Source organism: Falco cherrug, chromosome 20 (genome assembly GCF_023634085.1).
Source record: "Falco cherrug isolate bFalChe1 chromosome 20, bFalChe1.pri, whole genome shotgun sequence".
NCBI classification, from domain to species: domain Eukaryota; kingdom Metazoa; phylum Chordata; class Aves; order Falconiformes; family Falconidae; genus Falco; species Falco cherrug.
Window position 1 is genome coordinate 1785808 of NC_073716.1, and position 18451 is coordinate 1804258.

General features: G+C 51.6%; 1 protein-coding gene across 2 annotated transcripts in view; it reads left to right on the forward strand.

Moving 5' to 3' along the window:
- The first annotated feature begins 10641 nt into the window (after positions 1 to 10641).
- Positions 10642 to 18451, forward strand: part of ASIC2 (acid sensing ion channel subunit 2) — a 510130-nt gene continuing 502320 nt past the window's right edge. For both annotated transcript variants that reach the window (XR_008730007.1, XM_055697645.1), the window contains exon 1: positions 10642 to 11380. Coding sequence is in view for 1 of the 2 variants with exons in the window: in XM_055697645.1 (XP_055553620.1) it covers positions 10817 to 11380 (564 nt within the window). In the remaining variant the exon portion in view is untranslated. The remainder of the gene's footprint in view (positions 11381 to 18451) is intronic.

The following is an 18451-nucleotide window of genomic DNA, read 5'->3' on the forward strand; positions in this document are numbered from 1 at the left end:
GCGCTAGAGGCAGGAGGGTGTGCTGGCTGATGGATACCACTGCTGCCCGACACAGACATGCACGCTGCGTGCTGATCTTCGCTTTCTGAATTTGGTATTTGTCAAATAAAAAGGGATCCTTGAATGAACGAGTGACAAAACGTATAACCACCCCAAGGCTGTGCGCCTTGGGAACCCCGGTGAAATCCCTATCAGGGCTTTTGGCACCTGGTTCCTGCAGGAAGACAATGATTTAACCAAGGGGGTGTGAATCATCATCAGAGGGCTTTGAGAGGACTCCAGCTTTGCTTTCAAGCGGTTTTGTGTCAATTCCTCTTAAACCGGTTCAAAACAAGGTAAACGGGAACGTGCCGTTCAAACAGATTCACCCTGACAGCAGATAACATGCTGGAACTAGACTGGTTTTGTAAAACTTAGGCAGAGGATGGAATGCAGAAATGCTTCAGCTTCCTAAACACCTGAGTGACACCAGCACGGAGCAGCCCTCCTGCGGGAAGCCAGCCAAAAATGAGATGCTGAAGACGACTTCTCCCACCGCCTGGGGCCATCCCCGTATCCAGCAGCCCCTGAGAGCTGTAAATGATGAGTATGTAGGGAGGAATAAATGTAAACGATTGACCCTGACACGTCACGCTCTGGAAGAGGATGGGTTGCGTTGCTGTGTCCTGTTTTGATTACTGGGTGTCAGCCCTGTGTCTATCCCGCAGTTATCAGCAATTTCCAAGCCGGTTTTAGCAAGGCTCGCTCAACCGAAGCATGGCTTTCTGTTTAAAGGGGTTTTACTGCTTGTAAACTTGTCTTTCCTGTGCTTACAGCTCCTTCCCAGCCAGGTCCAGGGGATTGGGGTTCCTTGTTGGTGCCACAGCAGAAATAATTGCCAGGGTGGGTCTCTGAAGGGTGGGACTGATGACAACCCGGGAGGTGCTTTCAGGAAAATGATTTTAAAGGATGCTTTCAGCCTCCCGTGCTGCCCCCATCTGTGCTGCTCTCTGTGGGTCAGCCGCAGTGGCTGCAGTGGGGACCCTGCCTGCTTGCTGGGCTCCACTCTGCTCACCCGGACCTTCTCCGAGCACTGGGTGAGGGGCTTTCCCGGCCACTTGGTTAGGGACAAGGGCCTTGAAATATTCTTCCATTCATAAAAGCATGAGCTGCTGCTCTGGTGATAGCTGCTCTCACATCTGGCTTCCAAGTGAAGATGAGTGATGGACAATTTTTAGCTGGTCGGGGATTTGCTTCTGGAGTTTCCCAGAAGCCCTGGAGAGCTGCTCCTTCACTGCCCTGACCAGCCTGTGGGTTCCAAGCCCTGGCTCCTCTTTGGCTCGCAGCAAACCTCCCATCACATCCCGCCTGGCCAAAATCATGGCCAGACACAGAGCCACGACAGTGAAATGAGCAGCACTGGCTTTATTCTTCCATTACAAGTTGATTTGTCACTGTATTAAAACATGAATAACCGCGAAAGCAAAGATGGGACTCTGCTCCTTGCTCGCTGTTATTAAAACTCTAAATCAGGTCGCCTGCAGAGCCATCTCTGTTACCTTCGCAAATGAAAGCAGGGAATTGGCTTCTTTTGTCTCTGAGCGAGGATGCAGGCGCTCAGCGATGCCGATAAAGCTCAGCGATGCCGATAAAGCACCTGGGTTTGCCCGGAGCTGCCCGTTTGCAGCTTCATACCACCACGGGGTCCTGTAGGAAAAAGAAGAGGGACCCTCCTCCGAAGGGGCAGCTCTGCAGCAGAGGGAAGGCGATGGGCAGGAATCTGCGCTGCCCAGGTCTCCTTCAACTGTAGCTCAAGTGATGGGCTGCTTAGGTGTGGGTATTTGTGCTGCAGAAACCCACGTTCCAGTGAGTTTTCTCTGTCCATAAACCCCGAACCCAGAAATGTCGCTGAGACATGGCTGGAAGGACCATAGGGAGGGTGGCAGGTGAAAAGGGATATTAATCTTCTTCTATTACGTTTAGGCTGACCTAATGTGAATTCTTTGTTTCAAAAAAACAAACACACAAACACAGACACACACAGACACACACAGACACACACACACAGACACACACACAGACACACACACAGACACACACACACACACACAGACACACACACACAGACACACACACAGAGACACACACACACACACACAGACACGCACACAGACACACACACAAGGTTTTTTGTTCGGATTTTTTGTCGCTGTTATGCAAGGTTTAATGTTTTTTTCATTTGATTCTTCTGGCAGCTTTTTTTATTTTATTTTTTTCCCCCAGATATCACCCATCAGCTTCACTACGAATAGCTTTGGCTGACCTGAAAATGCTTTTCCACTGATCAGATAATTCATCTTAAACGCTCTGCCAAGTGAGAGCAGTGAGTCACTCGTGTCTCTCCAAACCTGGTGACTGCCTGCTCCACCAGCCAGCCCAGCAGAGCTGACACCCACAGAGAGGGCTTGAGGGCTCAGCTGGCTGCCCCCCTTGGGCATGGGGACATGGGGAATGTCGTTAAACCAGAGAAAAACGATCCCTCCTCCATCTTCTGCAATGAACTTTCTGTCCTTCTCTAGATAAGAGACCAGCAGGGCAGAGAACTTGGTGATGCGTTGGCAGACAGGCATGGATGAGCTTGCAGGGCACACCTGCCTGCACGCACACCCCTGTGGCTCTGCCTCGCCTTTTGCAAACCAAAAATCAGGCAGGGAGAGGAGGGCAGGAGTCTCGGGTGCTGGCAGGCCATCAGCTCCTCCAGCCCTGCTTCCCCCTGTGCTTGCCCCTGTGCCTGCAGGTCCTGGTGGCCGGAGAAGATCCCACCTGAGGGATCAGATGAGGATGAGCATCGCAGCACGCAGGCGATGGGCAATGCCAGCGATGGGCTCGTCACCGCGATAGTGAGAGGTGCTGTCTGGTCAGGTAAGAGTCATCTCACAAAAGGCTGGGTCACGAAGCCCAGACTGCACAAGCAGAGTTATTAATAACTGACGCCAAAGAGAGCTGTTTTTCACTTCTTTGGGGAGACTGAATGTCAAGTAGGAAGGATCAGCTGCGGATGGAACAGAGCATTTCAATTTATGTCTTGGGTCCTTCTCCTTTGGGTTTGAATTTGTAAAGGTTTGGGGGTTTTTTTGTAAAGCTGGACACACAGTATTTGAAAAAACAGAGCTGAGCTTGGAAAAAAGATCTATTGGGCTCAGTCTGCATTTTTTCCCCACTGAAAGCAGGCAGGTTTTAGCTTTTCTGGGCCTTTCTTCTCACCCAGCATCTCGGGTACCATCTCAGGGAACCTGTGATGTCTCACCACAGGAGCAAAGGCTGATGGAAAGACCCTCTTCTGTCACACCTTAGACAACTTGAAGGGATCCACTCAGCTTGGGTTGCTCCATAGGGTAACGACACCTGTGCTGCTCAGTTCTGAGAAGGAAAGACTCTGTGCGGTTATTACTGTGTCGCTTTGCACTGGCTTAAATTACATCCAAAAGGAACACAGAAATTTCATGTTTTCTTCCCCCTCAGAAAGGGCAAGGATTTAAGATGAGGCTTGTTCTATCAGTGCAGGAACAACTCGTCTCTGGAGTGAATATCATCTTATCAAAGAGTAAATACCATAGTCTGGTCGAGTTCCTGTCCCGACTGCTTGAACAAACATTAACTAACCCATCAGACATCCCCAAGGAGGGGAAAGGATCAGGCCCATCCAGCACCCCACAGAGCACAAACAAATGACATTACATGTTTCCAGCCACCGTGTGCCTTGGCTGGCCTCCAGCAAACTTCACCTCTTCCTTATCCATGGCTCTGATTTCCGTAATGAAAGGGCTAACGATGTCACGGGACACAGCCTTGGCGTATCAGTCTGCGCCCACAAAATCGACTATTTCTAGGCGGCTTCACAGGGTTTCTTTAAGCCAAGTCACTTCACGCCAGCTGCGCTCCCCCAAAACCCTATTGAGGAATCCTCTGCTGATCGATGGGGGTGGAAATAAACCATTTTAGTCAAATCTAGTTAAAACAGGCTTAAAATAAACACCCCAGGGCTGGCATGGTCTCAGGTTTGTATCTGTCCTCCAATGCACCTCCAGCTATCTCAACCCCAGCTCCAGAGACACCTGAAGGGGGTGAGGACGAGCACAGCTGGGGCGATGATGTTGGCTCAGCTCCTGTGGGTGCATGGGCTGGGACTGAGCACCGCTGGCACTGCCAGTGTCACAGCTTGGGGTGACCCAGCGCGGGGGATGGGAAGCAGGTAGGCGTGCAGCCCCCCCCCCCCCCTCCGCCCCGTGACAGCGTGGTGAGGATCACACCTCTGTGATGACAGACCCGGCAGCCTTGTTATCGCATTCTCATTAATTCAAGCTGCTATTTGCTCTAGATACAAAGGCAAACAAAAGTTTTCGACCTGCTGGCTTTTCAAAGGCAGTCAGGGCTGGGAAATCTTGCTGTGTCCTCGTGGAACTTTGCAGGGGGGGTAGAATTGGGTTTGAAAGCTGCCAGGGACTGTGGTGTGCCAGGAGCAGAGCTGAGTCCCTCTCTCTGCTCAGACTCTCCTGCTTTCAGGCTGGCAGCCTCCCAAGGATAAGCTTTTCCATGGGGGTGGCAGCATCTCTTCTCTTTTGACAGGAGCCTGTCAGTGGGGTGAATCCCTCTTTGCCTGACCTGTCCATCGTGCATCTCCTATCCACGGCACGTCCCGAAGCAAACGCTCCATCAGCATGGGGGGGTGTGTGTGTGTGTGTGTCCAGGTGGGGGACGTCCTCACCAGGGCACCCTAAACGTGACACTGTCCCCATGTGCTGGGTGGCTCTGCTCCCTCTGCAGTCAATGGGGACTGGGACAACCCACCCTGGGGAGCCCAGATCGGCTCATCCTGGAGCAAAGCCCCCGTGCAGCCACCACAGAGACCCACCATGCTGAAGTCAAAGGGAGGTGGCCCAGAGGGGTCCCCCCCGGGGGGCACCGAGGGCCACCTGTCCCATTTCACCTCACAGCTTTGCTCCTTTGGCAGCAGGATAGCAATTATCTTTTAGATTGTTGTGTTTTCTTCTTGTTTTCTCGGTTCAGCCACCTGAGGAAGGACAATCAGGGTTGCCATAGCAATGGAAGGATGACTTCTTAATTTGTGGGATTCTTTCTCTTAATTGTTCTGAGAATTGTTATCCCATGAAAACTGCCACCTTTGGAGAATTTCAGTTAGGAACTGCAGTGGCATGGAAGGAGAAGTTTAAGAGAAAGAAAAGCTGATTAAGACATTTTCAGGCAAAAAAGAATGAAAAATGTATATTTTGGTGAATTTTCCTGGCCTGTTTCATGTGCTGACAAGAACAAATGCCTGGTGTTATCCAGAAACAAGGGCCTGGAATGCGTCCTAAACTTAAATTATCCCTAAGTAATTCAGAGTGCTTTCACAGACTTCCTGAGGAACAGGAGTATCTGGCAGAATTAACACATATAACTCAAAACAAAATTGTGTAAATCTTTACAGAGATCAGGTATGATGGCAACGGCTATTTAAATGGGGAGGCGCCAAAGGAAAATGTTATTTTTCTATTGCATTTTTCATCCCCAAACCTCTAAGCCTAAGACACAGGACAGAGCACCATTATTTAATTTTGCATAGAATGAAAAACCTGTGGCTGGCTGAGGGTGCAGAGAAGCGATGGCACACGAGGATGGAGCCGGAGGCCCCTGCAATCCCACTGGCTCACTTTGCACACCGATCAGGTGCCGTACGAGCCACCGCTCACGCGAACATCTTCGAACCCCAGCTGACAAACACGGCCCTGGAGAGAGGGCTGATAAATCTAAGTTATTGCAGAGAAGCCGGGAATGTCAGAGCGGGCAGGACAGGCTCCAATTGCTGCAAAACACTCCTGCAAATCCAATATTCCCTTTCTGTAATAAAATCTGTAGATGTTACTCGGTCTGCAGGCTCTGGGCTGATTCGGAGTGAGAGTTAGCCCTATGCCAGGGAAATATCTCCCCCATCGCCAGCTGGATTTGGAAGCTGGAGGCTCAGCTCTGCCACACGCAGCTGTTCATGTGCTGTGATGGTTCTGTGGGTGGAGAAGGAGGAGGAGGAGGAGGAGGAGGAAGGCATCCTGGAGCATCCTCTCTGCTGCTGGGGGATGCCAAGTGCAGCTGGTGGGGAAATCCTCCCTCCAAAATAGTTCTGCCACTGGAAAATGCTGATTCGACTCTCTGTCAACATGTTTTAACCAGTAATCTTTTTAGGGAGCCATGAGTATCAAAATGGAGTGTTTCATTGTCTTCCAACACCTTCCTTTAGAAGGTGTTTCCCATTATGTAGCCATTTTTGGTTTTCTTTCAAGGAGACCTTTTTCTCTTTAATTGCTTTAATTGCTTTCATTTTATACCCCATTGTAAATCCAAACATAATATTAAATACATTGAAATCCAATCACAATTTCAATTTTCTATATATATTAAAAAGCCATTTAACCAAGCCAAAGCTACTTTGGAAGGCATCAGATTTAATTTCAGGGGAAACATAATGTTGAATGCTGATGTTGTGGTTTGGAAAAGCAGGCTCATTTAAGTAGCCAGGCTCTCTCCGGTAAGGGGAGCGCTGGGTTCCCAAGGGTTTGAAGATACTGACAACAAGCTGTTCGGTGACAAAAGGGTCCAAAAAGGTCGGGGAAAGGCTGAGAGATGGAGGGAGACTTACAGGACCTCGAGCAAAGTCCTTCTTCCTCCAGGTATCATCATGGGCCCAGTATTCCCTGGCTTCCCCTCCAAATGCCTGTTGTCCTTTTTTTTTTGCAAAGCCCACAGAGATGGGGCAGAAGCAGCGCCCTGCGGAGCTGGGAGCACACCGGGATCCCAACGGGGACATTCTCCTGGTGCTCGGTGCAGCCGTGCAAGTAACCTGCAGCGGGGCCGGGGAAGATGAACGGCTCTCCCAGACTGCAGCCACCGTTGCTTTTTCTTTTCTTAATTTTTCTTTGCTTAATCAAGCCCAGAGGGAAACATAAACCCAACAAAGTGGCAGAAAACACAGCAAGCTGTAGGGCTAAGGAGAGGGCTCTGGCTGGGGTGGTGGGGACTGGGTGCTGGACCCCACAGGGGACCAAAGCATCTCCTTTTATTTTTAAAACAACCCATTTTTCTGCCTCTTGAGGCCAGTCCTGACTTTCCCAGCGCAAACCCTTCGCCTGGGACGTGCTTCTGGGAGGGCATCGGTGGCGCTGTGGAAGCAGAGGGGCTCACACAGGGTGGGGGGACCCCTCTCCATCTCCTTTCCCTCCCCAAACCAACCCATTTCCCAGGGATTCAGGACTGGGATCCCTCACCCTGAGCAGTGCAGCGTGGGCTGGAGACACAAGAGGGCAGGCACAGGCTGTGCAAACCAGAGGGGGCTCCGGCTCTGCTCCCTCTACCCCCACCACCCTGCCCTGCTGCCCCCTCCACCTCTGCCAGGGGGGAAAAAGGGATTTTCCTGAGGATTGTCTTCTGGCCCTGCCCGCCTCTTCTGTCCTTCTTTCTGAAGGAGATATGAAGCAGCGAGGTCTGTGAAGAACATTATGGGGCTACGACACCCAAAGCAGCTGCTTCACCCCCCAGGGGCGCGCTGCCATTCCCTGGGCACCCCCAAGGAAGGGGGAAGCAGGTCTCCTCGGCTGGGCTCTGCATCTCAGGGGCTTTTATGGGACCAGCCAGGCTCTTCACCCGTACCATGCACGCCCACCTGCAGAGATGCTGTTTGCAGGGGTGGCAAAAAGTGCTAACAGCCCTCACCATCCCTGACAGCCCATCACCCCCTCCTGCCTGGTGCACCCTGTAGCGCATCCCAAGAGCTGCTCTCCTTGGCTTTCAGGGCACCCTGGGCACAACCCGAGGCACCGGTGCTCACCAGCGAGCATCTTCCTCCCTGGTTTGCCCCCAGCCCCATGGGCAGCGGAGCTGGCGAGCCGGTGCCAGGCAGCACTGCTGGGCACGGTGCTTCTTCCTCCAGCCAAAGCGCTCTGCACGGTTAAGTAATAAAAGGCAGCAGATGGTATATGGTATGAATTACAGAAAACAGGATTGTAAAGGCAGCGCGCGTGGTGAACGAATGAAAGCATTAACGCACCAAGCCAAATAACGCAGATGAAGGGGGAGAGGAAGGAGATTTGCAGATGGGTTGATCATGGGTGGGAAAGGGAGCCCATTCCTGCCAGGAAATTTTTGGGGGGGAAGGGTCTTGTCCCCAGCTGCGGGGAGCTGGTGAGCACAAGGGTAGACAGGCAGCCAGGTCTGGAGCCCAGAAGTGAGAGTGCTGTGGCCTCGCTGTCCTCAGCTGCTTTAATTCTGGTTCACAGGTTGCTTGGGTCTACTCGTGCTCTTCTCCACCCCTCCTGGAAAGGGCATAACAAGATGCAGGTGGTTTGTAAGGCCTCACCTTGGCTGAACTTCTGCTTGATAAAGAAGGGGCACAGCTCTGCTTAGCCCTAAATAGGCTTGAGCTGAGAGCCTGGCTTTTAGGCACAAGCAGACACAGGAGGAGGGAACCGGTTTTGGTTGTGGTTTTTTTGTTTTTTGGGGTTTTTTTTGTTTTGTTTTTTGCATTTTGAGGCTGGTGTGGATTTGTATACAGAGGAACCCAGCTCCTGGCAGCAGCTCCTGCTCCCCTGTACCCCACCTGTCTGTGAGCACTAGTTGTGCTCTTGGTGCAGTCTTGGAACCTCCTGGCTGTGGAGAGAGGGTTCGGCTTTGGGGCAGCAGGAAAGACCTATCGGGAAATTCAGCTGCTGGCTGCATTGCAAGCTTGCTGGCTGGCTGCTTGCGAGTCATTTGTCTTCTCTGCCTCAGTTTCCCTGGTGTAAAATGGAGAAGCAGCATTGCACTGCCGTGTACCGGTGCTGGGACGAGGAGCTCAGCACCAGGTACTGCCATAGGATCACCTGTGCTGGGGGATGCTGCAGCAGGGCTTGCCTTTGGCTGCTGGGGCCAAATGTGGCTCTGGAGGTAGCAAAAGCTGAAACTACCTCATCTCTGGGTGAAAACCATCAGGGGGAGGACAAAGTGGCTCATGGCCAGGGGACAAGGGAGTCGGGGGTCTGTCAGGGGAGGTGAAGCACCTGAAGAGCTGAAGGGGCCAAAGGGTGCAAATTGCAATGGCTCTTGCAGGGTCTGCTCTGACGATAACAGCACTTGGGGTTATAAATTCAAACACCGGGGCTCATTTTATTCCAGGTAATATTTAAATTTGTCTTCTACCTCACAGGCAGCTGAAAGTGGCTAGGCATTGCCCCATGGACACTGACAGGCTCTGTCTGTGCTGTGACCCTCTGCTCCCACCTCATCCAAGCTGGGAAAGTCACCTCTGGGTGCTACCGTGGCCCCTGGGACCCTCACCTGCTGTAGTGCTGGGTGTTGTACAGAGACAGAAACTGTTTTTATATTCTGGATCTGAACAAAAGCAGGCAAAACCACTGCTGTGCACCAAGGCAATATGGAGGGGAGTTACTCCAGACTCTGTTCAGACCCCGGTACCTTTCATCTCTGGGCTGAACCCTGCCCATTCCCACCTCCTGCAGCATGCATTAAGGACGCGCTCATCTGTGGAGGCATCATTACAGGATTTTGCAGCATCTCCAGGGTAGGAAACCTTTCCCAGTTTGCCTCCCTCCCCTCCTCCTCCTTCCAAACCTCCTGGCTGAATGCACATCTCGGAGCGTCTTCTCCAAACACATCCATCACAGCTGCCTCTCGGCAGCAAACAAAACATCTGGCAATCGCGCTGGCCGAAAGTCTTCCGAGTGCTCGGTGGGTTGAGGCTGGGGGCGACCAGGAGCTGCTCGGCACAGCCCCCCCCAGCCCCCCCAAGGCATGGCTGCTCAGACTCACCCCCCAGGGAGAAGCCAGGGGTCTCCCATGGTGGCCCCCTCTCCCTGCCCTCCCCTGGGCTCTTGCCCCGCTGTGGGGCTCCAGATCAATGCGTGACTCACGGCTCTCAGCGCTTCGCCCTGTCAAGAGTCCTGAAGTGAAGGGAGAGAGAGAAGAGACGAGAGATGCTGCAGCCCCTCTCCTCCTGCTGCCTCTCCCCACTGAGTCTTGTCCTGTCTGATTTTTTGCTCTGAGCTGCTGTGTGGCAGAGGAGAGGCTTCATGCTATCGCTCTCTCCTCTGCTCTGTGTGTATGTGTGCCTGGAGTTGAGCAGCAATTTTTTGAGAAGCCCTTGGAAATAACACCGGCAGCACGGGGTGGGTTTTTTGGGGTGGTGGTATTTCTTCAAGCCCTGCCCAAAATGGAAGGGTGGGGAGGAGGAGAGATGCCTAAATCCAGCAGCTCGCATCCCTGGAGCACAGAGAGCATCACCCGATCGGTCTGAAAGCCCTGCTGCTGTGCAAGACATCAGCTCCGGGAAGCTGCATCCTTGGGCTTTCCGCACTAGTTAACAGCCTGCGAGCTGCCTCGACTTGTTTTAAGCTCTCTCACTTCATCTCATCTTCCTTCGGCGTGTGTGTGTGTGTGTGTGTGCATGTGTGTGTGTGTAGGGGGAGGACTTTATTTCCATTGGCTCGGCTTTGCCTGCCCACCCACATCTCTTCCACATCACCTTGGTGTCTCCCTAAATAAAACCAGCCCTTCTTATCGCACCGAGGAAATCAAGAGCCAGAGTTTGAATGGATTTTATATAAATATTTACCCCGCTGAAGCTACTGCTGAGCTTGTGGGATAAACTTGAAGCAGCTGGCCTGAGACTCTCCTTCTATCTCCCGCCCCTAAGAGGGTTTAATTACTTTCGAGAGGGGAGGGGAGAGATCCAGAGCCCAGTTCCAGCTACAGACTGACCCAAAAAGCAGTGCCAGGATTTAACTAACTGTCCCTGATGGATCTGAAGGACAGCACCAGCGAGGGCAGCATGGGCAGCCTGCAGCCTTCCAGCATCCAGATTTTTGCCAACACCTCCACGCTCCACGGGATCCGTCACGTCTTCGTCTATGGGCCGGTGACCATCCGGCGCCTGCTCTGGACCTTGGCCTTTGTGGGCTCGCTGGGTCTCCTCCTGGTGGAGAGTTCAGACCGGGTGGCTTTCTACTTCTCCTACCAGCACGTGACCAAAGTGGACGAGGTCGTGGCTAACAGCCTGGTCTTCCCCGCTGTCACCATCTGTAACCTCAACGAGTTTCGCTTCTCCCGGCTCACCACCAACGACCTGTACCACGCTGGGGAGCTCCTGGCTCTGCTTGATGTCAACCTGCAGATCCCAAACCCTCACCTGGCTGACCCAGCCGTCTTAGCCATCCTCCAAGAAAAGGCCAACTTTAAGCAGTATAAACCAAAAGTTTTCAACATGCAGGAGTTCCTGGCCCGGGTTGGCCACGACCTGAAGGATATGATGCTGTACTGCAAATTCAAAGGCCAAGAGTGCAACCATGAGGACTTCAAAACTGTGAGTATGAGCAGACACTCTGCTTTTCCCTTCTCTGGGTGTGTGGACGGTGGTGGTGTTGTAGGACCAGGACAACACCGGAGGTCACTGGCCCACCCGTGTGGGCACGGTGCAATGAGTGAATGGTGTCTGCTGGGCTCTGGCACGGCTGAGGAGGAGGAGGAGGAGGAGGAGGCAGCCTGTTGAGTTGAAGTTTGTTTGCTGGAGTCCTGCTGGGGGGTTATGTGGGGCCAGCCCTGCAAGGGGCTCGCAGCAGGTCCAGCCTCCATCCTGCATAAGGCCCACAGCTGCTTGGTGTCAGAGCAGGGCATCAGACGGGCCCTGCTGAGCATCAGAGGGGGCTTGGGGGTCTCTTGTTATGGCTAGTGAATGTTAGCCGGCTGAAGAAAGTAGAGGGGGCTGGAAAGAGGCCAGCAAGAAAGGCAGGCGCTCAGGGATGGTCTGAGTGATGTCCATTAGCCAGTTGTATTTCCCCAGGTGTTTGTAGCCTCGCTAAAATCGTGTGTATTGGGTCTGAGACCCAATGCATCGTGGAAGGGGAAAAATTTCTGCTTGTTCCTGGTGGTCACGGTTCATAAATCCTAGTTTGCTGCACGGTGTGGGCACCAGCTGGGTCCCTTCCTGGTGGTGTGTTAGACAGAAGGGGGGAGGGAAGGAGAAGAAGAGGAAAAGAAATGAGGCTCAGCACTGCTCCCAGGCTGGCGGGGAGGTGGAGCGAGCTGCTTAGCCTGAGGATCCTGGAGGAAGCAGACGCTGCTCAGTTTACAGCTTCTGGCTGACACCCTGATGGCAGTGCAGGCTGGCCTGGATAGTTTGGCTGGCAAAAAGCATCAGCTTAAAATAAAAATAAAAAGTAGGTTGCCTGGCAGCAGTGATGCCCCCTGTGTGCTGCTGGGGCGGTGAGGGGTCTGGGCTGGGCGAGCGGCTGTAGAGGGGTCTGCACCCCGCAGGCTGGTGGCTTGGGTCACATCCTGGCAGAGATGTGGGGGTGCTGGCTGGGGACTGGGCTGAGTTGCCCTTTGCTCGCAGGCCACGCTGGCCAGTCCCTTTGCACCAACTGTGCTGGCTGGGGGGGTCGGGAATCCTGGAGTCAGCAACGCTGCAGCTTTCAGGCGGTTGTTTCTCTGGGAGCAACGCTGCTTGTTCTGCTCGCTGCTCTACGTCCTGCACGGACAGGCAGGTGCCATGGCAGGTTTTGTGGTGGTCTGGTTTGTCAACAGAGGATCTTCGTCTGTTTTTAGGAGATGGGAATATTTTCTTGCTCTGTTGCTTTTGGATCTCCCAGCAAATCAGCCCAACCGACTCATGCTACAAAGTCATTGCCATCACCCGGACTGTGCTCTCCTTAAATGTCTGAGCAGGAATATATACTTTTATGTCTCAGTTATTGCCTGTGCATAATCCCGATGCCTTGCCCATTTCAAACTGGATATCCAGGCAAACTGCTCCTTTGCTTCTGCTCCCTGGGCAGGTCTGGGCAGAGGCTGGGTCATAAGAGTCGTAGGAAGGTAGCAAGAAAGTCACTAGGAGAAGAGCTGGCTAAAGAAAAGCCGTGTGTGACTAAGTCTGGAGAATGGGATAGAAAAAGAGCAATGCATGCAAAAGTCCAGGGGACAGGAGAGTTGGGGGGAGGACATATCCCAACAGGGTGGACAGGCGTCCCCCTAACCCTAGTGAGGGTGCGAGGAGAGGGAAGTTTTCTGCCGGGGGGCTTCCTGATCGTTCACTAAACACCAGCCAAAAGCAAAAGCCCCCCAGCCAGCAAGGAAACAGCATGTTCAAAACATCTGCAGGACTTAAAAAAGCAGGTCCTGTTCTCAGATAAGACAGGAGCTCTTGGCAGCCTCCCTGGAACATAATGGGGTGTCATGTCCCTGGCCATTTAGTTTTTTGAGGCAGCTGCTTTTAAAACAATGATTTTGATTTTTATTTTTTCCATGAGGGATACAGTAGTTTCCAGAAAGACTAAACATTCCCGGTCTGCTGAATAAATCCTTGCTCTGCTAAAGCAGGTTAGGGCCAGCTAGAAACAGGGTATTACAGACTGACAGTGCTTGTCCTTGTCAAAGTACTGTAGGGATCCAGCAACCGGGCGTGAAATACTTCAGCCCACGCTGCCAAGCAGCCCCTAGCTGATGCTGCAGACCCCTTCCCGGCACTGCCCGTGGTGCCTCTAACACAGCCAAGTGTTCCAGGCTCACCGACCTCCAGGTGGTCCCCTAGGTTACGGCAATCCAGGGAGCATCCGTCAAAAGGGATGCAACACCCCTGTTTTCCTTCCAGATTTTAGCTCTCAGAGATAAAAGGCAGCAAAAAGGGCTTGAAAGATGAGTAGGTCGTTCCACAGGGAGCATGCTGTAAAGGTCTTTGAACTGCCTCCGGGCTGAATCAGAACCTCATGTCCTGGATGAATTTTGCATTTAATCACCAACGACCTGTTGCAACTGCATATAGGCTGACAGCCCATCCATCCTGCTGCATTACCCCTTGGAGAAGGAGGAGAAGCAGCATCTCTGAAGCCTGGTTTCTATCCTGTCAGGAAGCAGAGGGTGTAAATCCCAGAGCAGTGTTGTAATACGTCATCGTGGTGAACAACTCCGGCTCTGTTTCTGTACTCCCCAAATTCATGCACCTGGGAGCAGAAGAGGCAGGAGTTTTGCAGTGGGAGGCTGCATCAAAGCGGTTAGCTCTGTGCCAAGGCACTGCTGGAGAAGTTAGGGCAGTGTTGCCGGCTTGGGCAGTGGTCCCTCTGGATGCAGAGGGGGGTGTTGTGTGCGGCGTGTCCCCTGAACAATGCACAGGTTGCTTTTGCCACCTGGGAAAGCAGAAGCCGCAATGGCAGCGTCCTGGCATTTCAAAAATGTGACTTTACCCTCCTTCCTCCTCTGCTTCCCCGCTTCAGTTCTCTGTCACTCCTTTATTAACAGGATTTGAGCTGTGCTTTCCTTACACTCCCTGTCCCTTCTCCCCAGGATAATGTCTAATGCTTCTCAGACGTTTCCTCATATTATGGTCTGCTCTGAGGAGCAAGTCCCCTAAGCTTTCCTGCAGAGATACATCCGAAGGGAACAGCAAGGTCCTCGCAGAGCATGTGCAGATTCCTGAGCTGGCATGGCGATGTGCTGAGCAGCAGATAAGATAATGCAGACCTCTGCTGTAGGCAAAGCAATGAAGAATAGAAAATTGGCAGAACACGAACAGGCTTTAGCAAACCCATTCCCTTCCCTTCAAGTGTTTGGAGGAGGGAAACCTGATAACAGCAGCAGACGAGGAAATCCCCTCCTTTTTTTCTGCATTGCTCCTCCCAGGAGGTCTCGGTTGAAAATGACCTCGCAGATGGCATTTTTCGGGAGAAGCTGTGCTCACGCTGCTTGACAAGACATTAAGGTCATCCCATCCTACTGCTGCTGAGCGCGGTAAAGCTGTGGCTTGTCAGCCCTAGACACGTGGCTGGGATTTTCGGGGGATGTCTGTGGGTGTGCTGGAGCAAAGCCTCTTCCCTGGCCTGGTGGTGTGGTTTGTGCTCCTGTGCTGCTCCAGCATGGGATGAACTGGGCAATGGCAGGGGATTGATTTGTGCATGTGGCACAGCAAATGCATGGGGCAGCAGGGGAGAAAAGCCTATGAAAACCCTTTCAGCCCATGGGGTAAATGTAGAATGACTGATGGGATGAACTGGGAGCGGATACAGAGAATATGAGCAGCCAGGGGAACGGGCTACATCAGTCCCACCTGGCTGAGACAATTAGCCCCAGCAGGTGAGCCCTGCCAGAGGTGCTCAGCTGATGGCAGTGGGTGTGCGTCCTGGTGTACGAGCCTATTTTTCAGTTGGGTCATTTGCTAAATGGAATGTGTAGCGTGTGCTTCCTCGCACATCCAATTCATTTCAGAGGTAACACAATAACTTAGATTGAGCCTGCTATGCCTTAGTTGCCAGATGTCTATTTATTTTCAGTGGCCATGACAATCAAAGGATATAACTCATTTATTTTCAATACACATGCCTACTGACAGTGTCCGCATAATGGAGAGTATCTCATGTGAATATTCCTATTTTGAGACACAAGTTTCTGTCAATCTATCTGTCTTTTTCCATGCATTTTTTTTTCTCCCATTCTCTCGTGTGCCCGTGAGGCCAGCATTTAGTAAATAGCTTTTGCTTTTTGGGCTAATTAGTCCATTCTCATCTCTTATGATGCAATTTCCACTTTCATCAAGGAAAAAAACCACCAGGGTGATAGCTGCTGGATTTGGAAAAACATTACTTCTTTCTTTTTAGCATTTTTTTGTGGGAAATTGTGACTTTTTCCAAAGTTTGCTCCAGGATCTGAGATGCCATAATGAGATCTGCAGTTCTGTGATACCTTTTACACAAATAGATGGTTCTTCCACTAGGAGACCACATCCTTGCGCAGCCTTCCCAGTCTGCACGATAACATCGGGAGTTTGCCCGGGCTGTTGCGTTCCAGCACGTGGGCTTTGGCATGGGAGGCAGCGCAGGGGCAGCGTGTTGCTGGTGGTGGTTTCTTAGCTGGGTGTCTGAAATGAAGTGCGTTGTTCCTGGGTCACGTATCTTGGCTGACACCCAAACCATGCCCTTGAGAAATGCAGACCTTTGTCCTACCCAGCGTTTGGCTACACAAAGTTTCTCTCTCCCTTAAGCATTTAGCTGTAAAATGAGCATGGTGGTGCTTCCCCGTGGTGCTGGTGGGGTTTGTATTTCCTTTATTTATTACAAAATGGTAGGATAATGCTTTAAAATTCACCAGAAAGTTTCATGGGATGATGCCATTTGGGATGAACATCTGTTCATGAAAAAAAACTTCCTGGGTCTTGAATGGTTACTGGAGTTAAAATCTAATGAAGAGAAGGCTGTAGAACTTCGGTGGGGTCTTTTCATGGCAAACCCAGTTTTAAGCCCTTTAATCTGAAAATATTCACCCTGGGTGAAACAGCTCCCATAGGATAGAGCCTTCAGAAGTGTGGCTGCAGCTCATTTACTTGGGACATTGGTGCTCTACATCTGAGGCATCAGTCTGACTCAAGACCTGAGCAGCACACTGATGAACTCCTCTTTAATTTTCTTCTAAAAGATCTGTGGTTTTGTTCTGGTTTGAGCCATTTCTTCAGCAGTCACACTCCCATCCCTCACTAGGGGTTTGAGATGGCAAATAATCTAAAGATCTGCGATATCTCAGAAACGTTCACAGCCAAAGTATTAGGGACAGCGAGAGATCAGAGGGTTTTGAATGCAAAGGGAGATGAGGCACAAGGAGGGCGGTGGAGGATGAAAGGCAAAGCATTTCGTGTGTGAGAGCCAGCTGTGGGCTCAGCCTCCCCTTGCCCGTGGCCTCGGCTTATGCCATGCACCTGGCCACTTCGTTGGAAGGAGCGCAAGAACCACTCTTGTCTTCTAAGTGATTCCCATTCATCACAGTCATTCATCAGGAGGCCAAGGCAGAGCTCCTCTGTCCCCCCCATCCGCACCACATCTGCCAAGGGATCTGCACTCCAAAGAGCATCTGGAGCTGCAACAAAGTGCAGACGCTGCCTTTGAGATGAGGAAGAAATGCTGAGCAAGAGGATGTCATTAGAGCTGCAAGGACAGAGCTGATGTTTGGGGGCTGCAAGACTTTATCAGAATTTTCCTGGGAATTACATGAGGCTTTCCTTTGCCTTGGAAGTACCTCCAAGTCCAGCTTCTTGCACCTCAACTCTCCTACCTGTAAAATGGGAGGGAATAGCCTTTCTCCCAGAGAGGCACTGAGAAGTGCTAGAAAGCTGTTGGGGGGGCAAGGTTGTAAAAAAAACAGAGAACAAGGATGATAAATGTCTTCCAGCCACCATGACCTGGTGCCTCCTCAGCCCATGGCTGTCCACAGCCAACAGGTTTCATCTCACAGGGTCTCTTTGACAACTGGTCTTGGAAGGGGGTCTCCTGGGTACAGCTTTCTGTCTGCGGTGGGTGAAGGGTGAAAGTGTTCAAAAGTACTTGTGCTTTTTCTATATGAGCCAGAATTAAATCTAGTCATGCTCAAAACTGTAAGTGAATGCCAGGAAAGACAAGGAATGTATAAAAAAACCAGCACAGTTTCCATCTGGACAGGTAAATTGGGACAACACATCTTGTCCTGAGCTTCTTCCATACACCTCATGCAAGTGTCCCTTGGAGACTTCTTGACAAATGATAAATAACATTCTCCCAGATGTTCCCTCTTGCAGAATCCTGGTGCTTTTCTGACCAAGTGCAGTGATGCCCTGTGAAAAAGCATGATGTGACTGCTGTAAGCCACTCTGCGCATTTGATCTAAACACTCCTTGCAAGGTCCCGACCACTATGGTTCAATGTCCATGATCCCCACGGAAGAAATGGGCAAAAGTCAAAACCAGTCATCATAAAAAGAAGTAGGAATTCTCACTTGATTAAAGGAGAAAACAGGTCTGGCTTCAGTGATGGCCTGGGTGGCCTCCTGAGGTCCCTTCCAACCTGAATTATTTTATGTTTCTATAATAAAAAGCAGTTGCATACCTGCTGGGTCTTATCCCCTTTTGCTGTTTTGGGGGGAGACTCATTTTTTTCATAGAATTCCAGAATGGTTTGGGTTAGAAGGGACCTTAAAGACCATCTTGTTCCATCCCCCTGCCATGGGCAGGGGCACCTTCCACTGGACTAGGTCACTCCAAGCCCCGTCCAACCTGGCCTGGGACACTTCCAGGGATGGGGCAGCCACAGCTCCTCTGGGCAGCCTGTGCCAGTGCCTCAGCACCCTCGCAGTGAGGAATTTCTTCCTAATAGCTAATCTACACCTCCCCTGTTTCAGTGGAAAGCCATTCCCCTTTGTCCTATCACTACATGCCCTTGTACAAAGTCCCTCTCCAGCTTTCTTGTTGGCCCCTTTAGGTGCTGGAAGGTGCTATAAAGTCTCCCCAGAGCCTTCTCTTCTGCAGGCTGAACAACCCCAGCTCTTTCAGTGTGTCTTCACAGGAGAGGTGTTTCAGCCCTCTGACCATCTTTGTTGATCTTGCTCCAACAGTTTTATGTCCTTCTCATGTTGGGGGCCTCAGAGCAGA